The following is a 27,248-nucleotide window of genomic DNA, read 5'->3' as shown; positions in this document are numbered from 1 at the left end:
TATTATCACCTTAAGAAATATAGCCCATAGGTATTTGATTTTGGCACCTATATGCTAAAGAAATAGAGCAATTTTAAAAGGGAAAGAGCATGTCTAATGTTTATTTTGCTTATTCCTTTCTAAATTCAGTTAAACATATTTGGCCGGCATTTAAGTGCTTGAATTTTAAGGATTTTTTTATATTTCAACTAATTTGGAGTGGTACTAAAAAAATTAGTATTTTACTTGCTGCCTTTCAATTTTAGGTTTTTTTTGAATTTTTTTTTATACAGCAAGTTATTAGTTATCTATTTTATACATACTAGTGTATATTTGTCAATCCCAATCTCCCAATCAATTTTAGTTTTAACATTAATTTGTATTCTTTCTCCAAAGAGACAGAAAATAAGACCAACCTACTTGTATGTGGTTCAGCCTATCAGTCTTGTAAATGATTCCACGAGACAGATTTATATAACTGAATCTTCATAACTTTCATAAAATAATTTTGAAATATCTAGTAATTAGCTAAAGGATCCCAGATTTTCACTAGTAGATACTTGATTCCATTCAGATTCTGTTCTTCTAGAAATTTTCTGAAACTTGAAATTTTCAGAAGTTTACTCTTGTCTGAAACTATCTTCGATTATAATAAAAATGAAAGGTTTTTAGGAAGTTGGACATATTATAAACATCTAAAAATTTACGTATTAATTCAAAAGCAATGAGAACAACTTAAGTGCTGTAAACCGGACAAGGTAAACCATAATCTGAACGAGTACAACTTGTGTTTAATTTTATTTTCTCCCTCATGGTGGAATGGAAAAATGGAAAACTTCCATGTTTTAGTCATTAAAAAAGAACGACACATACACAAGATAGTAGAGAGAGTTGCAACAAATGTATTGTTTCACACTTTCTGGATGTCAATTTTTGGTTCCAACATTATTAATCACAAAAAGTAACCATTTCGCTGACATTTAGTAAGTAAAATAGATCTCAGTAAAACAGAACCTGCATTCTAGGTTGGACAACATCAGTGCAAAGTCATTGTACTTCAGTGTGCTAAATGGTTCCTAGTAAAACTGATCATTCACATGAAGAAATGAAACTTTAAAACATTTAATGATGGATTAATCAAATGCATATCATTTTACTATATGAAGAGCCTCACCCACCAAATTCAATTTCGGAACAGACAGAATTTTTTTATTAAACTGATGACCAACTTTTTTGCTTATTATTTGTTGAAATTTACTTCTTTTCATCACCCATAAAAAGCAAGGACAAACTTCCTTTAAGGTTTCTATTTTTCATCAGTATTCATCCAAACAAGTTTCAATAAAAGGTGATAAGGATAAACCTGCATTTCCCTTTATGTATATCTAGTTTGGAGAATGAAACTATGAACAGAAACTAAAAGAAAATAAAAATTGAAGTCATCATTTAATGATGACTATATGGAAGGCAAGAGGCACAAATTCCCAGGTAAATTTTAATCGTGTCTCCTCTAAGTCAAGTCATTCAGAAACGAATGGCAAGTGATATTCACTTTAGTACACAATTTGTAAATGTGGAAGCAGGAATAGTTGTCATGATTATTTTATATTCTATCTCTGTTAAGAGTGGTTCTAAAAACAGTCTGATGATTCATAAGGCTAGATAAGCAAATCAAACTTTATAAACATATGACAAATTCTAAGTTGCTGGCACTGAAACGGTGGGTTTGCATATGGACAAGTAAGCTGTTTGCCTTAAATCTTTGGGGTACCTTGGCTTTTAATATTTTGTTCTGATATTCAAGCAGAAAATACATAACTGCATTTTATACAGTAAGCTGATCTAAGAGTGGGAAATTTGTAGGGATGAAGGCAATTCCAAGTTGTATGTATGCATATAAGTGGCTTTATAGAATAAATGTACAGCCATTAAAGTTAGACAGGGACAGTGCAACTTAAAACCCTCAGCTCCTGTTTACAGATTGCCAGATCTAATCTTTCTTGTCCGGGTTACTGATAACATAACTTATTTGCTGAAAGGTAAACTATGACCTCCTGCTACTATACACTGTATTAAGAATGACATACCAATATCTAGAAGGTGAACTAAACATGTAATAAACATTAAAGTCATATGAAATTTTGTTTTCAGTTTGCTGACAAAATTTTGCTTCTTCCCGAGATCATTTTTAGTTCAGCATTAGTGCTACACTAGCTAGAATTTAATTCATATGAGTGTCTTTATTCAGTTTTCAAATTTGGAATACTTTGAATCCAAAATATATACCAATAACCTTTTTAAAAAGTGAAGAGTCAATATAATCAGCATGGACTTTTTCTACCAGTTTCACTTTCTAATCCATTTCCCACCAACGGTATTTCACTCTTATCCCTCATAATTTCATAACGAAGTATCCAGATGATGTCTTTCAGACTAACCAGGAATCTAAATCTCAAACACTATTTTGAAGAAGAGTAGAGTAAATAATCTTGGTAATCTGTAAAACAGCTGCGTGCAGCGTGTACTGTATTACAACAGCACCAAACCCTTTATAAAAACCAAGCATTCCTTCTTCCTGCCTTATGGTATTGATACAGTCTCTCATTCCCTCATACTGTGTATTAATTGGAAGCACTTCATAGCCAAGGTCTGTATTGTCAATTATTGTGCGTGTTCCTTGAATGTGAAGGCGGTGCAAAACTGTTTCCAATGGGTAAAGTATAACATCAGAGCAAAGACTGGCAGCAAAGTTAGCAATAAGCTCTGGAAAATAAGCATCCAACATACTCTGCACCGGGCTAGTGCTCTCAGCTAGGTGGCTATTGTAAGTCTTTCTCTTTAGAATTAGCAGGACAATCTTCTGAATGACTGAGCTAATGATGTAATGAAGAACCCCATGCAGCACCGTAGGGAAGATCAAGGAAAGAAGTGGAAGTAGTCGTTTGCTGTGAGGCACTCCCAAGCCTATCACTCTTCCAATTCCTTCTTTAATACATTCCAAAATTCCAGTATTGTCTCGAATTATCTCACTCTGAAATGAAAATGATGAAATGAGTAAAAGTTAACATCTGCTTATTCTGCTACAAAGAAGGATTCTTTCTAGGTCCCTTTTAAACCCTAATTTTCTGACTAAAGAGGAAAAACATCAATGGTTTGCAAACTTCAAATGTTATCTAGGCATTAGATTCTTTTTTCAAATAAAATTTCACAAAACAGATAGCAGTGAAGCTGGGAGCTATTCTTATTGGGGGAGGGAAACGAGAAGAGATGTGGAGGGTGACACACCTGGTTTCCCCACCCTCAAGAACCTCCTTAGGACACATTTTGAAAAGCAACAAATATTGTACATGACATTGAAGAGGTAGCACAGTGCTTGGAGTTCTTAAGCATTGCTTTAAAACCCACCTCCATTATGTACTTACTGGTCATGTGACCATGGGCAACTTACTTAACTTCTCCTAAGAGTCAGTTTACTGTTCTATAAAAATGGAATTAGGCCTACCTACCTTTTATGCACAGAGTTGCTGGGAGCATTAAACGAAAAAAGGCCTGGTACCCAGAACACACTCAATAAACATGAGTCATTATCATCTGCATTGTCTCTGCTTTTTTACAATTATGGGGATATGTATAAGGAAGTTTGTGATACTGGTTACAGAGGCATGGACAGGCAGAAAAGGAACAACTAAGAGGCCAATTTGGCTGCAGCAACGACTGAAGAAGAGAACAGCAAAAAATGAAGTTAAAAAGGTAGTCAGGGGCCATACCATGCCACTGTGCAGACCTTGGCCTCCAGTCAGATGGGAAGTGACTAGGTGGTTTTAAGCATAAGATGGGTAAGATACAATTTATGTTATACTGGCTGTTGTGTAGAGGAGAATGAGAGCAGAGGCTGAGAAACCAGTTAAAGATATGATGGTGGATTGGACTAGCAGGTAGCAAAGGAAATAAAATGCTGCAACTGTGCTTTTATCCTAAAATTATAGCCAATAGGAATTACTGGTAGATTTGATTTGGGGTGTGAAAAAGAGAAGACAAGGATGACCTCAAAGCTGTTGGCCAGAGGAAGTGGAGGAATAGCAGTGCCTTTTACTGAGTTGGACAATATTCCTGGGGTAGCAATTTGGGGGAGAAGATCAAGAATTCAGAAATGTTAAGTCTAAGGTGTAAACTCCAAGTGGAGTTTATAACCTAGACTACAAGGAAAAGGTCCGAGCTGCACGTACAAATGTGAGAGTTTACAGTGAAGAGAACATATTTAAAACCATGAGACTAAAATGAGCTCACCTAACCTAATCCATTTACCTGCCTCTGGCCCCCTTCCCAGTCCAGTTTATTTTTAATACAGCAGCCAAACAGATCCTATTAAAGACACAAGTTAGATCATGTCACTCTTCGCTCAAACCTACCAAAGACTTTCCATCTCCCTCAAAGTAAAGCCAAATTATTACAGTGATCTTTAGTGTCCTGTGTGATCTCTCTCCCTCTTACCTCTCAGACCTCATCTCCTCTTGTTCTCCCTTCCTTAGTCAGCTTCAACTGTATTGGCCTTCATTTTGCTCCTCAAACATGTAAGATATAATCCTACCTCAGGGCCTTTGCACTTGCTTTCCCTCTGCTTAGAATGTTCTTCTCCCAAATATCCATGTAGTTCTTATGTTCAGACCTTTACTCAAATGACTTTTGCTTCTGAGAACTTTCCTGATCTTAAAAAAATAGTAACATCCCTTGCTACCCATTACACATCTTATTTCATTTCCTTGTTTTATTTTTTAGCACTTAGCACCATGAAGTATCCTTTTGTTTATCTTGTTTATGTCCATCTTCCCCACAGGAATGTAAGTGCCATGAGGGCAGAAAGTTTTTGTTTGCTATGTTATCCCCAGGGTCTATAACAGTGCCTGACATAGGTTAGCACTCAATAAATGAATTTAATTCATTTATTTAAAATTTTAAAATTTAAAATGAGCTTTTAAAAAAAATTAGCAGTTAAGAAAGATTAGCTGAAAGGTGAAGTCAGTAAAAACCTTGATTTAATACTATGCTGAGAAGTCTGAAATTGATCTTCGAGAATATGAGTCAACGTGGATCCTTAATCAGCAAAAGGATACAAGCACTGCAATTTAAGAACACTAATCTTGCATGAATATGTAGAATGGACTTTAAAATGCAGGAAACAGAACAAAGATTCTTAGTAAAGACAACAGATCACTAGGAAGTTCATATTGAAGAATGGTGGTGTTCTTTAGGAGATCTATATATACATGTGTATTTTTCAAGGGAAAGACTGTTCTCAAAGAGATCTGAGCTCCCCAGACAGGCAAAAAACCACTGAACATGGTAGGGAGAAAGAAGCTAATGTAACAAGAAGGAAAGAGAATGGTGGCCTATCGGTGGGGAGGAGCAGACAATCTCAGATACTCCCTAAAGTTAGAACTGAGAAGGCATGATGGCTGATTGGTTATGAAGGATGAAAGAAATATGAAAATCAAGAGTTTTGTAATTTTTAGATTCATATAAAGGTGAGAGTTAAAAGGATTCATGCAAGTAAATGAGTTCTCCAGGACAGTGAATATGGGACACAAAGCAGAGAGGGTCAAGGATTGTGCCTTGGAGCTACAGGAGAAGAGATGGTAAGAGGTTACTAAAAGAAAAGGAGGATGTTCAAGAGAGTAGAAATTGAAGGAAAAAAAAGAGAACTAGAAAATCAGACAAAAGGAGTCAAAGGAGGCGGTCAGCAGGTGGAACCTGAGGCAGAAAAAAACAGGGCATTTGGGTTAAAAAAACACAACAAAATGAACATATAGTGAGCTGGGCACTTTACATAAATAATTCACTTAATTTTTATAATTCAGTTAATAAAATACTATTCCCATTTTATGTATGAGAAAATTAAGATTTAAAAAAGGTTAGGACATCTGCTTAAAGTCACAGGTCTAATTTAAGTAGAGAAATGTGACTGTGATATGGGTCTGCATAAAGCCAAAACTTGTTTTTCCCCAATATATCACGCTGTTTCGTTTTTTTTTCCTTCAATAATTATCTTCCTGATATTTTTCCCCCTTATCTATAAAATGAGGCTATGTCATAAAGTGATAATTCTGTAAACTGCAGCCCCATACAAAGGTTATATCCTTTCACATTGCCAAATGCAAGGGGATAGGAGACAATATTTGGGTAGCAAGATGTTAACTTCAGTTAATAATTCTAAAAAATAAACACATAAAAAATCAACAATAGGTTCTGCCCCCAATCCACCCCCAACTGAATCTCTGCCCTGGGGTTTGAAGGCAAGCAGGTAAATGTGAAACACATAAAGGACTTCCTTCCTCAATTTGTGCCGTGCTCCACTGCACTGTGTAGTGAAGCGAGAAAGGTCTGTGATGGTTTTGGAGTTCCTTCACCATTTGGTCCAATTTGTATTGTAATAAGTCAATGTTTCTAAAGTTGTGCAGGAAGATGGGGTCATTACGAGTTTATGCATGAATAAAGTTTTTTCTGCCTTTAAAAAAAAAGAAAAGAAAAGAAAAACAACGATATGGCCAGAAAAGCAATTAAGTGGAAAAGAGTAATTAGAAAAGGAAAGGCTGATCCAGTGAGGTTTTATAGAGAGGAAACTCATAAGCGCTGATTATGACAAAGAAAAAAATATGCCAGAGGATCTGATGTTGAAGACAGAAGACAGGTGGTAGACAGTTAGTTGGATTTTGTGTACAGGGTAAAGTTAAGCTAGCTCTCTTACAGTTTTAAATGCAGGAACGGTATGTGAGAAAGTACATTAATTCAATGTACTTGAAGTGCCACCATGTGGTTAGAAATAGTGAAACAATTTAAAATGCTAGCAGGAGACTGCTTTCGCTTTGTAGTATATACTAAACACCATAGCATCAAATGTTCCTTAAAAGGCATATTTAAAAAGAATGCTGTTAGTAAACTACCTATAGGGACTACCTTCTCACTGTTAGGATGATTATCCATCATGTTTTATGTTCAGATAATTAGTAATTTATTGTCTGATAAGCCATAACTATTTGAGTTATTAAAAAGTTGGAGAAAAAAACAAAAACAAAAAACAACCCTATAGATTTTTTTTGTATTCATAGGCTGGTTTCTGAGATATCTGAATGAAGAGTACAGCTGTCTGTGTAAGGGATAAAAAGAATTAAAAGTGTGAAGTAAATTTGCAAAGGAAACAGACACACCAGCAGTGTGCCTAGTATATAATCTTTGGTATATGTATGGTATCTGAGAAAAAATAATTTTTTTAGAAGGATACTGTCTTAAATTTTTCTGTTATACTATCAGACATACACAATATACTGAATATTCCAACAACATTTTTAATTTAAAAAAAGACAGGAAAAAATAGCTCACCTGTACTGTTTCGATTAGACTTGCTGAATAAAAAGGCATTGCCACTATATAAGTTAGGCTGTAGAAATTAAAACAAACTTATCAGTATACTGAAACAAGATGCTTACACTAAATTTTTTAATATCTATATTAATACATCAACATAATTTATACTCAAGCTTGAATAATATATTCAAGGTTTTTAACTATTAATACCTATAGCCTAAAGATACTTCGGAGACCTGTAACAGAAGATGCTTTACTCAACAATTAGAGATGAAAAATTAAGTACTAATAATAACACAGTGACAGCCTGTAAAGAAAATTATTTTAAACCAGTAAAATGTAGGCTTGTTTATGATTCACTGTTTGGACGTCTACCTGCACATAGCTAATGTAGCCTGTATATCTGATACCTAAAATTTAGGTTGAGGGATCCATTCCATTGCTTGCCTTTTTAGTGATATCTCAACAAGGCTACTGTTCTGCTATTGTCCTATCTATTATCATTATCCATTCCCAGATTTCCCACCCAGCAGAGCTAAGCCAGTCTTCCATGGTAAGTGAAGTCCCCTTTTATTATTAAAAAACAATATTGTACAGCTTTGCAAAGTTGCCTCCTATTGCCACTATTTAGACATAGTAATATTACAACTTTGCAAGCCTGCAAAATATAGTTATTTAAAATAATGTCAAGGTGGGACTTACCTAACCCTATGGGCCAGGTCCTGGCAAGTAGTGGTTTTCAAGGTGAATGGAACATCACTAAGTAAAAATGTGCTGGAATGTCCCACAGAGGGAGCCAGCAAGCTGGGGGGTTTCCAATTCCCAATCTTCAAAAAAAATTAAAAAGTGAAGAGTAAAATTCTAATCCATAAAAATGGTCAGTGTTGTAAAGTCACTAAGTGCCTTTAGGACTACGTTTTAATGACACTAAGGTTTTGTTTGAGTTTACTCATCACCATACAAATATAAATTTGTATGTCTGCTTACTAAGAGAATAATGATAATAATAATAAGAGTAATAATTTTCCTGGCAATTCAGGCTTAACAAGTTGAAGATCTCTGCTAACTTCCTAAGAATGCAAAGAAAAATTAGGTTGTGATTTTAGCCTTTCAAATTAGAAGGGTTATTTAAAAGACAACATATATTTCAGGATTTTATTCCTAAATTCTATGTTACTTTTCTGATTAAGTTCTAGTCCCACAAATATTTCATTGCTCTACTTTCCTTCACTTTGTTTATTTAATAAGCTTTTTTTCAGTTCTAACACTATAAAAATGGATATAAATGCTGCTTTTGATACTTACGATTTCAGTAGAAGGTGTTCTCCTATTTGTTTAGTATTCCATTTATGTGAAATCTCCCTAAAAAATAAATAAAGTAAAAGCCATGTTTTCTAAAACATCTTGAATTAGCTTAAGCTTTAAAAAAGTAATCAATTTTTAATATTTTTTAATCTGTAGGAGAAATATATTCTCATGATGAACATTTTCCTTTCTGGGACCCGTCAAACAATTACAGTGGGTTGAAAAGAGAAAAAACATAGAAGGTCTTTCTGTATGTGCTGACAGAAGGGGATGACAGAGGAGGAAGAGTTATAACTGACTATAAAAATGAACATGAGACATTAGATAAGATGCAAAAATGATAGACTGAGGAAAACAATTGACGGGGAAGAGAAAGGTAAACAATAAAATAGGATAAAGGAATAAAAAAAGCTTTAAAATGTATGTAAGAATGAGAATTAGAAAACAAAACAAAATTAAGTAACTGTAATTCAGAATGACACATACATTTGTATAGCCCCTAATTTTCAAAGTGCCTTTACTTATTGAGATGACATTACTTTTGTGACCTTTATTATATTCTATTATCTTTTTTAGCTCCTACTATATGCCAGGCATTGTGCAAAGCACTCTGCATAAATTACTTCTAACCCTCACAATGAACCTATAACCCCCAATTTCATAGATGAGGAAATCGGCTCAGAGATGGTTCAAAACTTACCCAAAGCCATGCAACTAGTTAGCGGTGCAACTTGGTCTAAACCATGGTCCGTATGACTTGAAGTCTATACTATCTGCCTGTACTGCCTCTCACCTCATTTGATACAAGAAGGAATCCTGTGAGATAAGCAGAGCAGGTACTGTCCTATTTCTTTTACTTATGAGAAAAATAAAGGTCAAAAAGATCACAGGTGGGCATATACCCTGAGAAAACCATAATTCAAAAAGAGTCATGTACCAAAATGTTCATTGCAGCTCTACTTACAATAGCCCGGAGATGGAAACAACCTAAGTGTCCATCATCGGATGAATGGATAAAGAAGATGTGGCACATATATACAATGGAATATTACTCAGCCATAAAAAGAAACGAAATTGAGCTATTTGTAATGAGGTGGATAGACCTAGAGTCTGTCATACAGAGTGAAGTAAGTCAGAAAGAGAAAGACAAATACTGTTTGCTTACACATATATATGGAATTTAAGAAAAAAAAATGTCATGAAGAACCTAGGGGTAAGATGGGAATAAAGACACAGACCTACTAGAGAATGGACTTGAGGATATGGGGAGGGGGAAGGGTAAGCTGTGACAAAGCGAGACAGAGGCATGGACATATATACACTACCAAATGTAAGGTAGATAGCTAGTGGGAAGCAGCCGCATAGCACAGGGAGATCAGCTCGGTGCTTTGTGACTGCCTGGAGGGGTGGGATAGGCAGGGTGGGAGGGAGGGAGACACAAGATGGAAGAGATATGGGAACATATGTATATGTATAACTGATTCACTTTGTTATAAAGCAGAAACTAACACACCATTGTAAAGCAATTATACTCTAATAAAGATGTAAAAAAAAAAAGATCACAGGGATATGTTCAAAGGAGAGAGGCAGAATGCCAGGTCTGGAACCAAGGTCTAGGACTGCGTGCTTCCTACTATTTAGGTTACCTTTGGAAACCAGAAAAGAGAGAAGAAAAAGAAGAGAGGCAAGCTGAATGAAGAACAAAAAGGGAGAAAGTTATATCAAGAGAAAAGTCAAAAAGGAGAAAAGAACATGGAGAATAAAAGGGAAAGTAAAAAGGAGGCGGTGTGGGGCGGGGGGGGGGGGGGGGTGATGAAAAGGCAGACAGAGGGGATGGAAGGGATGCGAGGGGAGGGAGGAAGGCAGAGTAACAGAGAAAAGGAAAATGTAAAATAAAGGGAAGACTGGCTGCCACCTGCTCCCCTGATGACATTGGCACCCATGTACCACGGCCACAGCAGGAACCTGAGAAAAACATTTTCTATTTGAAATGAGTAAGTATGACAATCATAAGGAGACAAAGGAATATATTTTATACTAAAAAGGTAAAGGAAATTAATCACTGCTAATGAAAGTGCTCTAAAAACAAACTCAGTACACTTATGGCATGGGTGGTATGTGAACTTTTCTACATTTTTCTAGGAGACTGAAAGGTCTGCAGAGAAACTTTTAGACAACAGAACAACCATCTCTGATTCATCACATTCTGATTAAATTAATACCAGAATACTATATGAGGCCTGAACAACTATCGAAAAATGCAGCTGGAATGACATTTAATGATTAAGACGAAAATTGTAAAAAAAGATTAGGCTACTTAACTTACTGACAGTGACTTTATGATTATAAAACAAAATATGCTAAAAGTTTTGGAAAATTTCTGGGCACTGCTATTACTCTTACTATGGCCTCAGAAAGGGTTATCACAGGTTATTATGACATTAAGTTTGTGCACTCCATTAACATTATGGATAGATGGGTCTGTGACCTGCATTTCTGTAAGGACTGGGCCACCTTTCCTTTGAATACTAATTACTGCGGCCGGTTCGTAAGATTATTAGGATTAAGGTAAAAAGAGTGAAAAAAGAAATTTAGAATCAAGTATAAAAAAAACCCCGAGATGCTCTTCCTGGTATCTGCTTTCTACTCCTTTATAAAATGTGTAAAACTTATTGCCACAGCTCTATAAATTTAAATTAGCATATTTAAATGCTTCAGGAAAAAGGGTAGTGTAAAAATCTACTTGTGATTAAACCTTTTTATATTTCATCATCAAATACCAAAATATATAAGTATATTTAACTCGCTATTTTCACAAGCAAAAACTGCCCTTCAAATGAGCAACAAAATTAAGTGAAGTGACTTACTTTTTATCAGTTTTTCATTTGACACACTAACACACATACTCCCATGCATAATCAATACACAAATGCAATAGAATTTTTAAATAACGCTCTATTTATACAGTCTACTTTCCATTGCCTCTTATTTTCCCGTGCTCAAACTGCGCTCTTAAAAAAAAAATCTTCCCTCAATGTAACCCAAGCCCCTCATCTTCCAGCTCCTTCTCTTCATCTCTCCTCTTCACAGAGGACTGTCTAAACTTGCTATTTCCATGTCCTAGCTTCCCACTCACCCTGAACCCATTCCAAATTGGCTTCTACCCTATTATTCTAAGAAAACAACTCTTGCCAAGGTCCCCATGACCTCCACATCACTAAATCAAATAGGCATTTTAAGGTTGTGCCTTATTTGACCTTTCAGCAGCCAACATGCACTTGTGTTCTTCCCTCCTTCTGGAAGCACTCCCTGCCCCTGTATTCCACTATCCCATACTCTTCTGGTTTTTCTCCTCTCTTCTGGTCTCTACTTTTGACTCCTTTGCAGGGGCATTTTTCTGAACTCAGCATCCTATTCTGGAGTTCCTAAAGGCTCAAGCCCTGTTCTTTTCTTACTATATAAGTTACATTCCTTCCCCAGGCAATCTTACCCAAGATGATGCTTCAGAACCTCCCAAATCTATTATCTTCAGTTTAGACTTCTCTCTGTGTCAAAATGAACTTGTCCAAAATCAGACTTATAACTTTTCTTTCTTACTCTTAGACTCTTTTACTGTTCCCTAATTGAGAACTTAATCAGAAAGGAAATCTATTGAATTGGAGAAAGAGTTCATTGTATTTAAAATGGAATGTGTTTCAGGTCAGTGAATTCAGAGGAGTCATTGGGAGAAACAGACAACATGAGGAGAAAACAGTAAAACAGTACTGGTACAACTACAAATGTGAGATGAGTCAAACTAAGCTGGAGTTCAACTAAATGGATTCTGTGAGAGACTGAACTATACAGGTAGCCTTGGTTAGAGGTGCTCCTTATGTTAATGATTTGAGAAATGCCACGTGAAAGGAAAGGGTACTTCAGGGTAGAGCAACACAAAGTCTAACTCACTCCACCTGGGGGAAGGTTTGGGGAAGAATTTAGGAGGGATCTGAACAGTAGATAAAGAAAGAGATCACAGATGATGATCCTGGGCTTTATACATTTTTTTAAAAAAGTAATAAATACTGAGAAACTATAATGTGATCAGATCACAAATTCAGATGTGATCATAATCAGTATAAAAAAATATTGGTGAATCCAGACTGTCTCACCTGTTGTACCTAGTGATCACCGTGAACCTCAGTCTCAGAGACCCTAGAGCTCATCCTCCTCAAGTGGTAACTTCTGTGAAATGCTTTGGGTTTCTGCTTTAATACTGTGTCTGCTATGACTTTGTTTTCCCCCAAGAAAAGTCAACCTTGCCCAAATAAGTTAGAATTAAAAAAAAAAAATGTTTACACTGTATTTCTGAGAATGGCTTTATTTGACATCTAGTTACACAAGCCAAAATCCTAGAAGTCATCCTCGACACCCTGTCTATCATCAACCAACTTTAATCCATCATCAAGTTCCATCAATTTTACCTAAATATATCTCAAAATCATCTATTTACATCCATCTCAAAAGATACCATCCTAGTCCTAGTTACCATATTTCTCACCTAGATGGTGATAGCTTATGAACATGTATCCTTTTCTCTACTTTGGTCCTCCTGCAATCTTTTCATCTCCACTTACAATGACCCTTTAGAAACATAAATCTGATCATGTCATTGACTCCTGCTTAAAACTCCTCAATATTCTTAAAGTGGCCTACAAGGCCAAGCGCAGATTGGCTCTTGCTCTCCATCCTGCTCTCTGAGCTCAAACCCTATGAGCCTTCCCTCAATTACAGGAATTCTCCACATTCCCCCTGCCGCACTGCCTCTGCACCAACTGGTCTGTGTCTCCTGAGTGCCATTCGGATCTCAGCTTAAGTGTCATTTTATTAGGGACACTGTTCCTAACACTCTAATACTGTCACAGAACCATATTCTTTTCTTTTAGAGAAAAAGCCTCAGTTTGTAATTATTCATTCATTAGTGGGATTATTTTACTTAACATATGTCCCTTACACTAGATCCCAAGTTTCATGGTCACAGGTACCTTTTGTTTCTTCTCGCTATATACCTGATTTCTAGCACAGAACCTAGCACATAGTAGGGACTCAGGAAGTATGAGCTAAATAAATAAATGAAGTAATGAGTGAGATTTACCACAAAAATTTAACTCAAGTAGAATACCACAAAGACAACCTTTTCTGTCTTCTTTAATAAGATTCAAATGACCAACAGACAATACATACCCACACAACTGATGTGTCTGTGTGTCTACAGAGTAAGAAAGTTAGATAATAAAATTTAACAAAATTTTGTGCCTTCTCATTCTCATTTCTCTTTTCCCTTCCCTTCAACCTGAAGTTAAAGTTACTACTTCATCTCTGCTTTAGAGAAATGGTGTTACTTGCCTAAGGTCCCAGAACTAAAAAGTGGAATAGTCAGGACCAACAGTGTTCTGACTGCAAATACAGAATTCTTTACTCTTTGCCGTACAGAAATTACTGAATTTTGTTAAATTTTTATAAAATTTTGTGTTTGTGGGAGAACTTCAAGAACATTTGATGACAAGTACTAAGTTTTGATCTGATCCTGTGATATGAAAAACAATGGGGTGAATAAAGTTAGCCAAGGGCAGAAATTCAGATTTTTTTTAAGTATGAGAGGAGAAACTTAGCTGACAAAACATTTTTTGTTTTCTCTGTAACACTCAGCAAAGCTGTGTTAAAGGAACTTCAAAGCTATATGGTCCTTTGAAAGCAATCACACTGGCAAAAAGCCTGATATCAGTCTCTTCTGCCTTTACTTCCTTCCCTACAAAGACTGATTCTCAGATTGAGATGCTAGTGGCTGCACCTTCAACTACCTCACTTCCTTGTCAATCCAAAAAATTCACCCTGCCAGGGGCCAATTTTGGAATAACAAACCACTCGGTCTTTAACTCCATCCCTGGGATTTACTGTTGATACAGAAAATCCCAGAGTCCTGCCAAATAGCATCTAAACAAATTTATGATCTCCAACATTATCTCTTAACATTATTTTCATGTATTCCTTGTAAGATCCCCTTCCTGTTACTCATAGCCGTGACTGTCTCAAACGTCTATCATTGTTCTTATGCTCTATCTAAACCACCCCAGTATGGTTTCACCTGTACCCTGTTTCAGAGAGAAAATATACCCAGAATCAAACATTCCAATTTCTCTACCCTCTCCCTCCAAAAGAATCTACAATTCTGATTCTCCTCTCTTGGCTTGCAGGCCACCACTGTCCTACAGCTTACTGCTCTTGTTAATTTTTTTTGTGAACATCTCTTACTACTCCCCTCTATTACCTCTCCTACCACACACACACACACACACACACACACACACACACACACACACGTGCACTCACACACCACCCAGGATTCTGTCCTTGGTCCACTCTCTGTCATCTAGTCTACACGTCCTCCTTAGGGAAATTCATCCAAAGCTTCAACTGCCACTTTAGTGCCACACATTCAAAGCTATGCCTCCAGCTTTAAATTGTCTCTGAGACTGATCCACAGTTCCAACCACTACTAGGCATGTCCCCCTAGATGGCTTGCATGAATCTCAAACTTTATTTATTTATCCAAAAATATTTATTTATTTATTTATTTGGCTTCATCAGGTCTTATTTGGCAGCATGCGGGATCTTTGTTGCAGCATGCGGGCATCTCTCGTGGTGTGCGGGCTTCTTTCTAACTGTAATGCTCGGGCTCTAGTGCACGCGGGCTCAGTAGTTACAGCATGCGGGCTCAGTTGCCCCGCGGCATGTGGGATCTTAGTTCCCTGACCAGGGATCGAACCCGCATCCTCTGCATTGGAAGGCAGATTCTTAACCACTGGACCACCAGGGAAGTCCCTCAAACTTCATTTATTGACAGTTACATTCCTTATCTTCTTTCTGACTCCAACTTACTCTTCTTTATAAATTCTCCAACTCAATTCCAATCTAGAAATCTGTCACTGCTGCTAATTCACTCTCCCATAATCCCATTCCCAATCTATCACCAATTATCTATTATACTTTAGAAATGTTTATCCAGTTCCTCCCTTCTGTTCTACTCCATAGTTCAGACCCTTCTCCGTCTGGCCTAGATTACTGTAACAGTTCTCCGTAAGTCTCTGTCTACAACACTCCATGTTTTAAAAAAACACTGCCACTTGAGAAATCCTTGATCAAAGAACCCATATATTAAACAAAAAGAAACAATCTCCCCCCTTAGATTCCCAACTCCATAGACAATAAAGCCTAAGTCACTTACAAAGGCAGAACCATGCTTTAGTCTAGCACCTCAGCCTCTTTTCACGTTATTCTACTCCACACATGCCCAATATTCTAAGCACAAGACACTTCTTATCACCTGGACCTTCCAACTTCCATAAAATTGGGCATGCTGTGACCTCTACTTGCTCTCCTTCTCTGCCAAGGTATTTCCTACTCATAATTCCAGATCTAGCTCAGATTTCAGGCTGTTAAAAAAACCTCTGCCAATAAATCCACGCAAAGTGTCCCCTGCACTCTGAAAGGGGTTTGTTTAATTACGGCACTAATCACGATGTAGTAAAATTTGCTTACATGTGTCTCCTTCACCAAGCTAGCCACTTAAATAACAGGAATTGCTCACATACTCAGGTTTGTTCCTTAGTTGATAATTGTTGATATATAGCAGTAGGAGCTGAAAGAGCTCAATAGATATTAGACCAGGAAGCATTTTCTTTATCACATACTAATTCCATAAGATATAATTAATTATTTATTCTCAGTTTCTTCTCTTAGCTACTTCAGGCAAGTTTTCAAATTCAAGGTATTTTTAGCAACTATCATATTTTGTCATATATTTAATATGAAGTTAATCTGAGAAAATGCCAAAAAGGTACCTTGGTAAAGGTGTGAATTCACTGATTATTCCCTCTGCTCCAAGTGTGACTCCCTGAACAATAAATGTACTTCCCATTCCTTTCCAAAGAGCCCTTGGTCCCTAAAATGAACAAAATTTATGGTTATTTCTGTTAATGCATAAAAAAGAAACCAAAAAAAGGTCTTAATAAAACTTGATATTGAATGTTTACTGCTATTTTCCAGTAAGGCATTATTCAAAAGGACATTTTAGTAAAGAACTACAACTGAAGTAAGTCCTATCATTATTTTAACATTTGTTGGGTGGCCTACATTTAGGTGAAGATAAACACTCCAATTAATTATCTCTAATATGGATTAAATACCCCTAATATTTAATTAATTTTGGCAAAGGTGTGAATTTACTGATTATTCAGTGATATCAAGAAGATGTCATTATCATGTTAAGTTTTAGTATAAGAGTTACAATATCTTTAATAACTAAAAGGAATTATTGTTGCTTTAATTATTACTAAGGCAAAATGGCACATTACAAATAACTTTAATAGAATGTACAGACTAATTCTCACCTGAGTTTTGTTGAAGCTGTACATAATATTGATGACTGTAAATGGAGTGAGATGATAAAGCCGAGCATGGTAATTAACCTGTAAAAAAAGATATTTCATGGTTATTTTCTGTTATTGTCTTGTTAAGAAATAAAAAGTCATGAAAGATACAGTGAGTCATAGCATAAATGAAAGTTCAATTCTAAAGTCAGCATAAATTACACATAAGCAAAATTACTCTTGAAAGTGCTTTAAATAACTTAAAAGTACAGTACATGAGGTTGTACAAATACAGCCCTGAAGACCAATGTGTGATATAGATAGTAATGTAGAATATATAATAAAGAGGGCCTTGGTGTTTGATATTTATGTTTCCTTAAACACCAGAATTACATTCAGTGAGGCAAAATGCTCATGCCATTAACACATAGGAACCACGAAGAACTCAGGGAACAGCAGATTCCTGTCTACCAATGGCAAGCAATAACAAGCTACAAACAATTGGTAAATTATGAAATCAGTATACGGGGTCAGAATTAATACTTATTAAGTGAAATAATAAAAAGGAAAAGTATCAGAATGCATCATACATTCTGAAGGTATTATTTGCTAAAACATTTTAAAAAGTTACTCATATAGAAGTATACACTGGATCACAATGTGATATTGTCACAATGTAAAATATATGCCTGAAATTCACTGTTCTAGTGTATGTAACACTGTTAGGGCTATTTAAATAGCTATTTCTCTCTATATGCTTACTTTTTGGTGCTAAGCATAAACAGCTTAATTTTTAACTATTTCTATCTTGTCTAACTCAATTTTCAAAGAAGATAAGTTATATTATAGGAGCTTTTGCCAGTGTGGTCCACTAGCCCTCAAGGGCCTCATTACCCTTTCAGGGGACTGACAAGTTCAAAATTATTTTCTTGATACTAAAGCATCATCTGCCTTTTTTACTGTGTTGACATTTTCAGTAATACTGCAAAAGCAATGGTGGGTAAAATTACTCACTTCGTAGCATGCATGAAGGCAGTGGCACCAAACTATATTTTTGTACTTATTGTATTCTTTATCCGACTCACTTATAAAGAGGCAAAAGCCACTTTCCCTAAAGAATGCCCTTGGTGAAGCAGTAAGACACATTTATTTTATAAAATGCTGACTCTTGAGTACACATCATCTTTCTCATTAATATTTTGTGTGTTGCATAACGAAGATGGCTGTCATAAGGAAAAGAACTTGTCCGATGGAGTTGTGAGCCTGAACTAACCACTTTTTTCATGGATCACCATTTTTTCTGGAAAAACTAACAGAATATAGTTATTCACATTTGGGATAACATGTTTTTAAAACTGAACAAAGTGGGCTTGTTGATTAAACAACAACAACAGTATTTGTTGCCAATGATAAATTTGAGCTTACAAGCAAAAATTATAATTCTGTAAAACTTATATCCACTATCAAGATCGTATGAAAACTGAAACGCTTTTCTGGTGAGACTGGTAGTGATTTTAATGACGGTGGTCTTTTGATACTGTAAAATCAAATGTCATAACATTTAGATGATCTATATGATTCAGTAAATTAGTATTTTTCAATTAATCAATGCATGATGTAACAGAAGCATGCACACGTAAAAAAACTATTCAAGGGCTTCCCTGGTGGCACAGTGGTTGAGAGTCCCAGGTTAATCTCTTTGTCAATGGGATCTTCAGATAAATAGACTAGTTACACTTACTAGGAGGAAGAGACTTTATCTAGAGTGCTCTTAGGACAGCCCTGGCTAAAGGATTACTATAAATAAACCTGAGGGCTTCCCTGGTGGTGCAGTGGTTGAGAGTGCACCTGCCGATGCAGGGGTCACGGGTTTGTGCCCCAGTCTGGGAAGATCCCACATGCCGTGGAGCGGCTAGGCCCGTGAGCCATGGCCGCTGAGCCTGTGCGTCCAGAGCCTGTGCTCCGCAACGGGAGAGGCCACAACAGTAAGAGGCCCGCGTACCACACACAAAAAAAATCTATTCAACATGAAGTACAAATCAATAGCTTTTAATGTAACAGGGTATAAAAAGTTGATTGACGTGGTTTCAGATTTCACATTGCAAATAACTTTTAAAAAGTTACCACTTATTGAGTTTTGGTGTAGTATCAAAGAAGAATATCTGCCATTACCTCTTGTTTCTTTCAAAAACAAAGTGTTGCAACAAATTGCCTATAGAAGCAGATGTGAAAATCTGGCTGCCTTCTATTATGCCAGACATTAAAGGTATTTTCAAAAAAGTAATAGTGATTTTTCATAAAAAGGCTATTTATGTCAGTATCTAATGATACTAATGATCTAATGATCAGTATCTAAAATATTAATATTTTAATTAATTAAATATATATATATATATATATATATGTACGTGTGCATAAATTTTTCCAGTTTGGGGTTCTGAAATGGCAAATATTGATAGATATAATCAATATAAACAATTGTTCTTTGGAGACCTCAATAATATTTAAGACTTAAGAGCTTTCAAAGACCAAGAAGTTTGAGAACTGATATAGATTTTGGTGAATGTCACATGGGATAATGGTTACTTGGTCTCAGTCATTTATCTGAGGTCTGTACTTCAAATCAGGGTTAGAATTACTGTTTAGAAAATCATAGAAAGTACATTTACCTGACATTGGCGGCGTAGAACAATGCAGGGATGGGCCAGTACATTTTCTGTAAAAAGACTATAAAATAATAATTTATAACATTTAATTTACAACACATATAAATCTGAATTTATTCTTGAAGAATCATGCATTATTTACATTATGCATTTTTCTTAAAATTAAAAAAAAAGTTTTCAAATGTCTAGACATGTTTGCAAATCATTGTACCAATAACAAGATTCAATATGAAAAAAACTAAAGCCAGATTCGCAAACTGGTAAGCAAAAGCAACAACATATATAATATTAATATATACAGTATAAAGATGAAACTACATCTTGTATGCCTGATATGGAAAACTTCTTTCCTAGACAATTTAAATGCCCCTTTCCATTTCTTTCAGAGGATGTCCTATGAACAAAGTTCCTATCAGAAGGGCCATCTGCCCTATAAATTCTGTAAATTTTGGTTTTGATGTACTTTGCACTTAAGTTATATGGATTTTAACGATCATGTAAGTAAAACCTAGATGCCATGTTGCTAAATATCTTGTTATAATTCTAATGTTCAGCAAAAAGGTTCAATGCACAATTACTTTTTTTTGGGAGACAAGATTAGATTTTATTTTATTCTTTGGATAGATACATGAAACTTCTTACAATATTCCTTACAAAATTATTTTGTGTTTATAAAATTGAATGACTATTCTCTATCCTTACTGGGAAAAAAAATCAAGTTATCGATTTTAAATAATAAATTTTTTCTGCAAAATATTTTTCAATATTTTAACTACTGCTCTAAAGAAAGCAATACTAATTACCTAACATTATAAATTAAAGAAAGAACTTTAAATAAAAACTTGAATTAAAAATCTTTAGACAAAATTACCTTGCAAGTCCAATACCAAATCCAGCAAATCTATTCAGCTGTTCTAAAACAGAAGGAATAAGATTACTTATAACCATTATTTAGGTTTACTGTGAAAACAACAAAAAGTATTTTCTTTTTAACATGGTATTCATTTAAACTCCATGTACCAAAATCAAATTCTGATAGGGGCCAGAGAGGCCATCTGAGGAAGTGAAGAGCTCTCTGGAGGCTTGTGGCAAGTTGCAAGGTGTAGACCTTCTAAAGGCCCAACTGCTTTTCAGCTCCAATCCATTGTTGCCACATGGGACTCTGAGTCCAAGGTTTCAAAGCTGTGATTTTTCTAAAGAGATATTCTCATTTTTATATAGCATCTTCCAATCTTAAAATACTAGCAACTATTTTAAAAAGCGTTAAAATGTTGTGTGGACCAAATCAAACACGTTTGCAGGTAGAATCTAAGGGCTACCAGTTTTCAACTTCTGACTACAAATAATTTAAAATTTTTTCTAGAGAAGACTCTGACTGATACTTTCACCAACTTTACCTCCCATGTTGTAAAATTCGTCCTTCACTGTTACTGATGGAGAGCATCTATGTTAAGCCACTAGTTGCAAGCAAAAATACCCATGAAAATTATTAAATTGAAAGAGCACTTAGGGTAACTGAAATGGGTAAATAAGGCTCTCTTCTCTACTTCCCCAAGTTTTAAATACTTTGATAGTAGCTGCTTAATTAGGTCTCGGTGATAGACTACTGCGTCCATATGCACTATAGCTGATGGCATATCTATAGTCTTATTAGAAGAGTTTACAGCTGGAAAATTCCTATGCATATGTCAAAACAGAAAATAAAACCTTTTTCTACTTAATTGGAAAACTTAAAATCATAATGGTGAAATATCACAACCCCAAGAGACCAGACATTAAATTTCAGCTATAATACAATATTCACAAGGGATAATTTTTCTCTCATCCTCTTTTCTCTCTCCCCTCTCTTCTCCAATCCCTCCCTCTCATCTCTGCTCTTTTGAATGAAGTAATGCCCTCACTATTCCCTGACAGACAGAACAAGGTCACGTAAACAGTCTCTGGGGAAACCACTTGGTTCACTATTGCCTTGAAAAACATGCAAGGTAGAGAGAAGCTTCTTTTGCCCAATTAAGATACTTTCCTTCTTTCAGCTTTTCCCTTTTTGTGTGTGTACAGGTCATCTGCTAATATTAACAGAAAATACCACTGACATTTTCTGGAAGGTGTTAGGAAGGTTTACTATTGTTAACTGTGTAAGTCTCTCAGGCTTCTATCCTCTTTGCAGTTATTCACCAGCCTCTAAACTGCTGCAAAAAACCCCCACAAAACCCTGGTTATTAAGAGCTCCTCCTCATTGTAACCATCAAAGCATACATTATGAAAAGATAAAAACATCAGCTTTACTGCCTAAAGGTAACTGTGTAGCAATCGTACATGCATTTTCAATCATTTATAACTTTCCAGCACTCCTTCTGGGACCTGTAGGAAAAAAAAAAACTAGACAGAGTGAAAAAACTAACTGTATGACACTGAGTAAGTCACTGATCCTCCTCCATCTGTCCTCACTGGATGACATTTGAAGTCTATTCCTCCCAGTAACCCAAATCAAATAAATATTACTGTATTTCCAAGTCGAAATCAAAGAAATGAGAATACAATTTATGTCTGGAATATACATAATATTTAAGGATGTAATCTATTATTTTAAAAATTTCAGAAGAATGGGAAGATGCAGGCATTATTTCCATTTTACGAATACAGCAGATGTTGACAATATCCAGATCATACAGTGTTGAAATTAAAACAAGTCTTCTGACATGCTACAGAGAATAATTATGTCTTGATTCCAAAGACTTATCTTGAAAATCTCTTAGTGATTTTGACTTTTCAGTGGAGTTAAGTCAGAGAAAGAAAGCAGGAGGTGCGAAAATACAGGGGTAGTTTGGGGATCTAGAACAGATACAATTACTATGAGTAAATGGAAAAAGGAAAGATACACTTTTAGCCTACTCTGTGCTCCATACTGTACTAGGCATTACTCACACCTCATTGTTTTGACACTTATAAAACACTGAGTTATTCTTCTACACACCTTAAAGATGAGAACACTAAGAAATCACAGAGGTTAAGAAAGTCTCTCAGCTTTTAAGAGTGGTAGAGGCAGATTTGAGCCCAAGACTGCCTTTGCTGGAAATACTTCTCTTTCCTTCCACATTTCAGGGAAATATAGCTGTTGGTCAATTAGGTATTTTTCACATGATTCCCAATAAACAGTAAACCATTTCCGTCTTTCTTGATTCAGGTCATGGAATGTAATATGCCAAAACCCTCCGAAATCCTACCATGCAGACCACAGCTAAGTCAGTCGTCTTCTTTTGGAGGTGATCCCGGAGAAAACATTGGTGTAAAGAAGCGGGAGGAGGCCCATTTCAGGGGCAGAGGACTAAAGGAGGGCAGAGGGTGTGGCGCGCGATAGGTCGGGAGGCCCGGGAGGCGGGACCCTCCGCGCGGCTTCCGGGGTATGCATGACCCGGTCTGCGGCTCCCCACTCCGCCCGCCCCTACCGTGCGCCCCAGGTCCCTTACCGCTGCTCTGCCCGGGCACGCTGCCGCCGCCGCCGCCGCCGCCGCCGCCGCGGGGAAAGGGTTCCTCTGCTGGACCCTCGAGCGGGGTGGAGGGAGGGGGCACACCGTAGGGCGGGCTCTTCTCGCCCCAGTGCAGGTTGCGGCTACCCGGGATGTCTGGGGGAGTTGTCACCCAGTGGCTCAGGTCCGACGCGGAGCTGAAGGACCTTGCAGGGAAAGCGCCGCCAAAGCCCTGCTCATCCCGGGCACCACTCCGATAGCCCAAGCCATCGAATCCGTCCGGGCGCCGCGGATGCATCGCAGACGGGGCAGGATGAGAAGAGCCCACCCGGAGGCCACCACCCCTGGGGCCACGGCGACCTCGGGCCACACAGCTTTTCCTCCTCGGGAGTCTCCGCGTCTGGGGAAATTCTGACAACCGGAAGTCACGTTACAAATCCGGACGTTCAGGGAGCACGTGATCGTAGTCTCTTCCGGCGGCCATTAGAGACACGGTTGCTAAGGTGACGCGGCAGTAACTCTTAAAACTGCGGCCCTTAGTAGGGAGTGGGAAAATGACTGTCGGGTTAATGAAACGCAGTACCGAGAGATGCTGTGAGGGAATTGGGGCGAGAGGTGCGGCCTGGATGAGAGGAAGTCGAATAAAGATGTTTCCTAGAGGGAGTTGACGCGTGGGTGGAGCTGACGCCAGAAATCTGATCTCAGGCAGAAATGCCCCGCCCCACACAAAGGCCCCAGGTCTAGCTCTTTCATTTCTTCGTTGGGCTGGTGTCCCGCCTGCCACGAAGGAGCTGTTAGAGGTTAGAGTTGCGGGATGTTCGTATATCTGGCTTTGCCTCCCGCACTTAGCGTTTTGGGTAAAATCTGTTGAGAGATCTGGTTCGGCTCAGTGAACCCAAAAGTATTGTGGACGGCTAGAGCAAGCGTTAGAATAGAACGTCGCGGGAGAAAATCCGCCTCTTCCCCTCCCCTCCGCAATCTACCCCAAGAATATAAACTGTTCTCCGGGATTTAGGAATTAAGCATTTTGCTTTTCTGAGGCCACAAAACAACTATAGTTTTCTGTAGCTTTTTCTTATTTTTTTTTCTGCTGCATCTAAAGCACTCAGGGTATTTAAATCCAAAGCGATACTGTTCAAAATCGAGACCTTAGTTAAAAAATTAAGAGGACTTCTAAAGAGAGTCTCCTACTACCTGTTTTCATCAGCTCCGTGGGCTCTTCTGGCAGCATATCTCTCCCTAGATGTGAACGAGCCTAACATGGGTTCTTCCTGTGTCTCTTCTGACCCATTGGACTCCCAGGATTCTGAAGGCTTTCGGAAGAGAACCCTGACGCACTATTCTGAATCTTCCAGAAGCCAACCTTTTTAAAAAGTGATTATCAACTTCGGTATAAGTAGATTGACATTCTTTTTTGTTTTTCCAGTATGCGGGCCTCTCACTGTTGTGGCCTCTCCCGTTGCGGAGCACAGGCTCCGGACGCGCAGGCTCAGCGGCCGTAGGCTAAGGGCCCAGCCGCTCCGCGGCATGTAGGGATCTTCCCAGACTGGGGCACGAACCCGTGTCCCCTGCATTAGCAGGCGGACTCTCAACCACTGTGCCACCAGGGAAGCCAGATATACTTAAATTGAGTTGTAATGTGGCTTGGGCAAATGTATTGAGTCATTTCCTTAGTAAGTGTATCCAGTATTACTCGAGTACTAATACCAAATTACTGTGTACCTAGTATCAAATTAGTTACTGGACGTAATAAAAATATTTCTGTGTTCCTTAAGAATGATTGGCTCAGGTCCAAAACGTATTGTTTATTAAAAGAAGGAGAAAAAGGCCTGTGTGTGTGGCATCTCACAATTTCACATCTACCTCAGTGGAGAAAGGATGAGTTATTAAAAGGAGGACAATTGGGTAGCCACTTGAGGGGAAGAAACAACAGCCTCACCTCACAGCTTACTCCCAGATGAATTCCAGCTATAATATATTGTTTTTTTTTTCCTTTAGTTTTTGAAGATTGAATATTGGAAGAAAATAATTGGTGAATATTTTTCAAATAGTGGATTGGAAAACTTTCTAAAAGTGACAGCAAAGTCAAAAGCTGTGTAGGGAAAGAGTAATCAACCTGACCATATAAACTTTAAATTTCTACATGATAAAAAAGTTAAAACATAATAATCAAAACTTAAAGACAAACCACAAACTGGGAAAATTACATTTTAACATGGTTTAGACAATGGGTCGCTTTATTGTAAAAAAGAGCTCTTACCAGTAAGGAAAAATTAGTAGAAATGTAAGCAAAGGACATGAAGAGGCAACTTATAAAAAAAAAAAAATGCAAATGGATAATAGTTACATGAACAAATATCTGCCCTCTAGTAACTGAAGAAAGGCAAATTTGAATAATAACCATTTTTCCTCTATAAAAATGACAGTGTTTAAAAGGGAAATGTACATTATTATGCAAAGTGAGAAAAAAGTAGCTCTCATTCATTTCTGGAATGGTATAAAATATAATGTTTTGATGGAGGGCAGTTTGGCAGTTTGTATCAAAAACCATAAAAATGATATCTTTTGACTCCTAAATCTTAGGAAACACATATAGGATGTAAATATTTACTTATGCACATGTTAATGACATAATTGCCCATAATAGGAAAAATTGTCAGGATTTTAAATATCAAGTAATTATTATGCATTAATAATTAAAATGGTACATCCATATGGTCCTTTAATTATCATACATTTATTGAGCACCTAACTGTACCAGGTACTGTTCTAAGCAATGTGGATAGAGTGATGAATAAGCCAGATGAAGTCCCTGCTTTGTTGGAACTGACATTCTTTTTGGGAGGCAAATAACAAGTAAATATATCGTGTCAAATAATGAAACAAACATATACTACAATGTTAGGTAATGACATGTATTATATTTTAAAAATTAAATGATAGAGGCAGAGTTTTTAGATTGGGTGGTCAAGGAAGATTATTGAAATAAAGATTATTTCTCTGAGGAAATAATCTTTAAACAGATCTAAATGAACTGAAAGAGTGAGCCATATATGACTATCTGGGAGAAAAAATTTCAAGGCAGAGCTAAGTATAAGGTCCTGATGACAAACTAGGTAGCCAATGAGCAAGGACTCACTGAGAGCTTAAAGGAGGGCAGTGGCCAAATTTTGCAGGGCCTTGTTGGTGATAGACAAGAATTTAGGTTTTTTAAGGTGACCTTAACAATGTTCTAGAAGGATCAACCTGGCTTCTGTATGGGGCAAAAGTGGAAGTCTCCTCTACATGGCAGGCCATTGCAAGCTGCTGAGGTAAGAGATAATAGTAATCTGATGGAGACTGATAGTGATGAAGGAGGTGACAAGGGCTAGAGTCAGCATGTTTAAAGATTACAAGAGAGATATGAAATGACAAGTGGACATGTTAAATTAAAAATATTGTGCACAGTATGATTTCACTTTTGTAAAAATAATAAAGATGCACACACAATGAAAGGATATATGTTATTTCTGGGTGTAGGATTGCTTATGAGCTTTATTTTTTTACTTTGCATTTTCTAATTCTTCTAAAATAGGGTTTTTATTTTTGCTAAGAAGAAAAATTATTTTCAAAAAAATTAATAGATTTAATTATGGGACAGCAATAAAGTTCTTTCTAGATTATTAAATCTGGTCATAGCATTTAATCAGCAGTCTCTAGAGCACTATCAAAGTCCTTTCATCCTATATTTCTTTAAAATCTTTCTAAAATAATGATGTTGAAATGGTCCAGAGTGTATGGCTTCAAACTAGTTTGAGAAAGACATAACACAGAAATTAATACACGTAATTCTCTACAGCATTTAAAAAGATGGCCAATATGCCTTTTATGAGATTAACGGTATAATATTTGTATTATCTGTTTTGGCATAACAAACTACCCCCAAACCAAGCAGCTTAAAACCTTTGTTATCTTGTAGTTTCTGTAATTCGAGAATTTGGAAGTGGCTTAGATTAGTAGTTCTGGCTCAGGGTTTCTCAGATGTTGCAGTCAAGACTTCAACTTGGGGTATAGGCATTTTAGACTTG

General features: G+C 36.8%; 1 protein-coding gene and 1 long non-coding RNA gene across 3 annotated transcripts in view; one reads left to right on the top strand and one right to left on the bottom strand.

Moving 5' to 3' along the window:
* The window catches only part of LOC141278308 (uncharacterized), a 104,363-nt gene extending 81,177 nt beyond the window's left edge, over positions 1 to 23,186 (top strand). Inside the window, exons 2-3 of the long non-coding RNA XR_012330806.1 lie at positions 20,101 to 20,211; positions 22,899 to 23,186. This is a non-coding gene — a long non-coding RNA (uncharacterized lncRNA). The remainder of the gene's footprint in view (positions 1 to 20,100; positions 20,212 to 22,898) is intronic.
* SLC25A46 (solute carrier family 25 member 46) lies at positions 861 to 23,479 on the bottom strand. Of its 2 annotated transcripts, XM_019940812.3 has the most exons (9): positions 23,182 to 23,479; positions 20,586 to 20,628; positions 19,718 to 19,775; positions 17,070 to 17,147; positions 16,521 to 16,621; positions 8,644 to 8,700; positions 7,354 to 7,411; positions 4,285 to 4,341; positions 861 to 3,010 (listed from the first exon to the last, which is right to left on the bottom strand). In XM_019940812.3, the coding sequence occupies exons 1-9, from the start codon at positions 23,477 to 23,479 to the stop codon at positions 2,432 to 2,434; spliced, it is 1,329 nt and encodes a 442-aa protein (XP_019796371.1). In that variant the 3' UTR covers positions 861 to 2,431. The 2 variants fall into 2 exon arrangements, with proteins under 2 accessions (XP_019796371.1, XP_004322701.1); XM_004322653.4 differs by lacking the exon at positions 4,285 to 4,341.
* Positions 23,480 to 27,248: the final 3,769 nt, after the last annotated feature.

Source organism: Tursiops truncatus, chromosome 3 (genome assembly GCF_011762595.2).
Source record: "Tursiops truncatus isolate mTurTru1 chromosome 3, mTurTru1.mat.Y, whole genome shotgun sequence".
In the NCBI taxonomy this organism is placed as follows: Eukaryota; Metazoa; Chordata; class Mammalia; order Artiodactyla; family Delphinidae; genus Tursiops; species Tursiops truncatus.
Note: the sequence above shows the minus strand (reverse complement) of the source record. Positions and strands in the feature narration are given on the sequence as shown.

Bases quoted from the DNA above. Each gene is read 5' to 3' on its own strand.
- SLC25A46 (XM_019940812.3), bottom strand. From the start codon at position 23,479: ATGCATCCGCGGCGCCCGGACGGATTCGATGGCTTGGGCTATCGGAGT. The intron at 8,701-16,520 runs GTACCTTTTTGG...TTTATTTTTTAG, and splicing joins GAATTCACACCTTTACCAAG to GGAGATTTCACATAAATGGA. The intron at 3,011-4,284 runs GTAAATGGATTA...TTTTCATTTCAG, and splicing joins GGGAAGGGGGCCAGAGGCAG to AGTGAGATAATTCGAGACAA.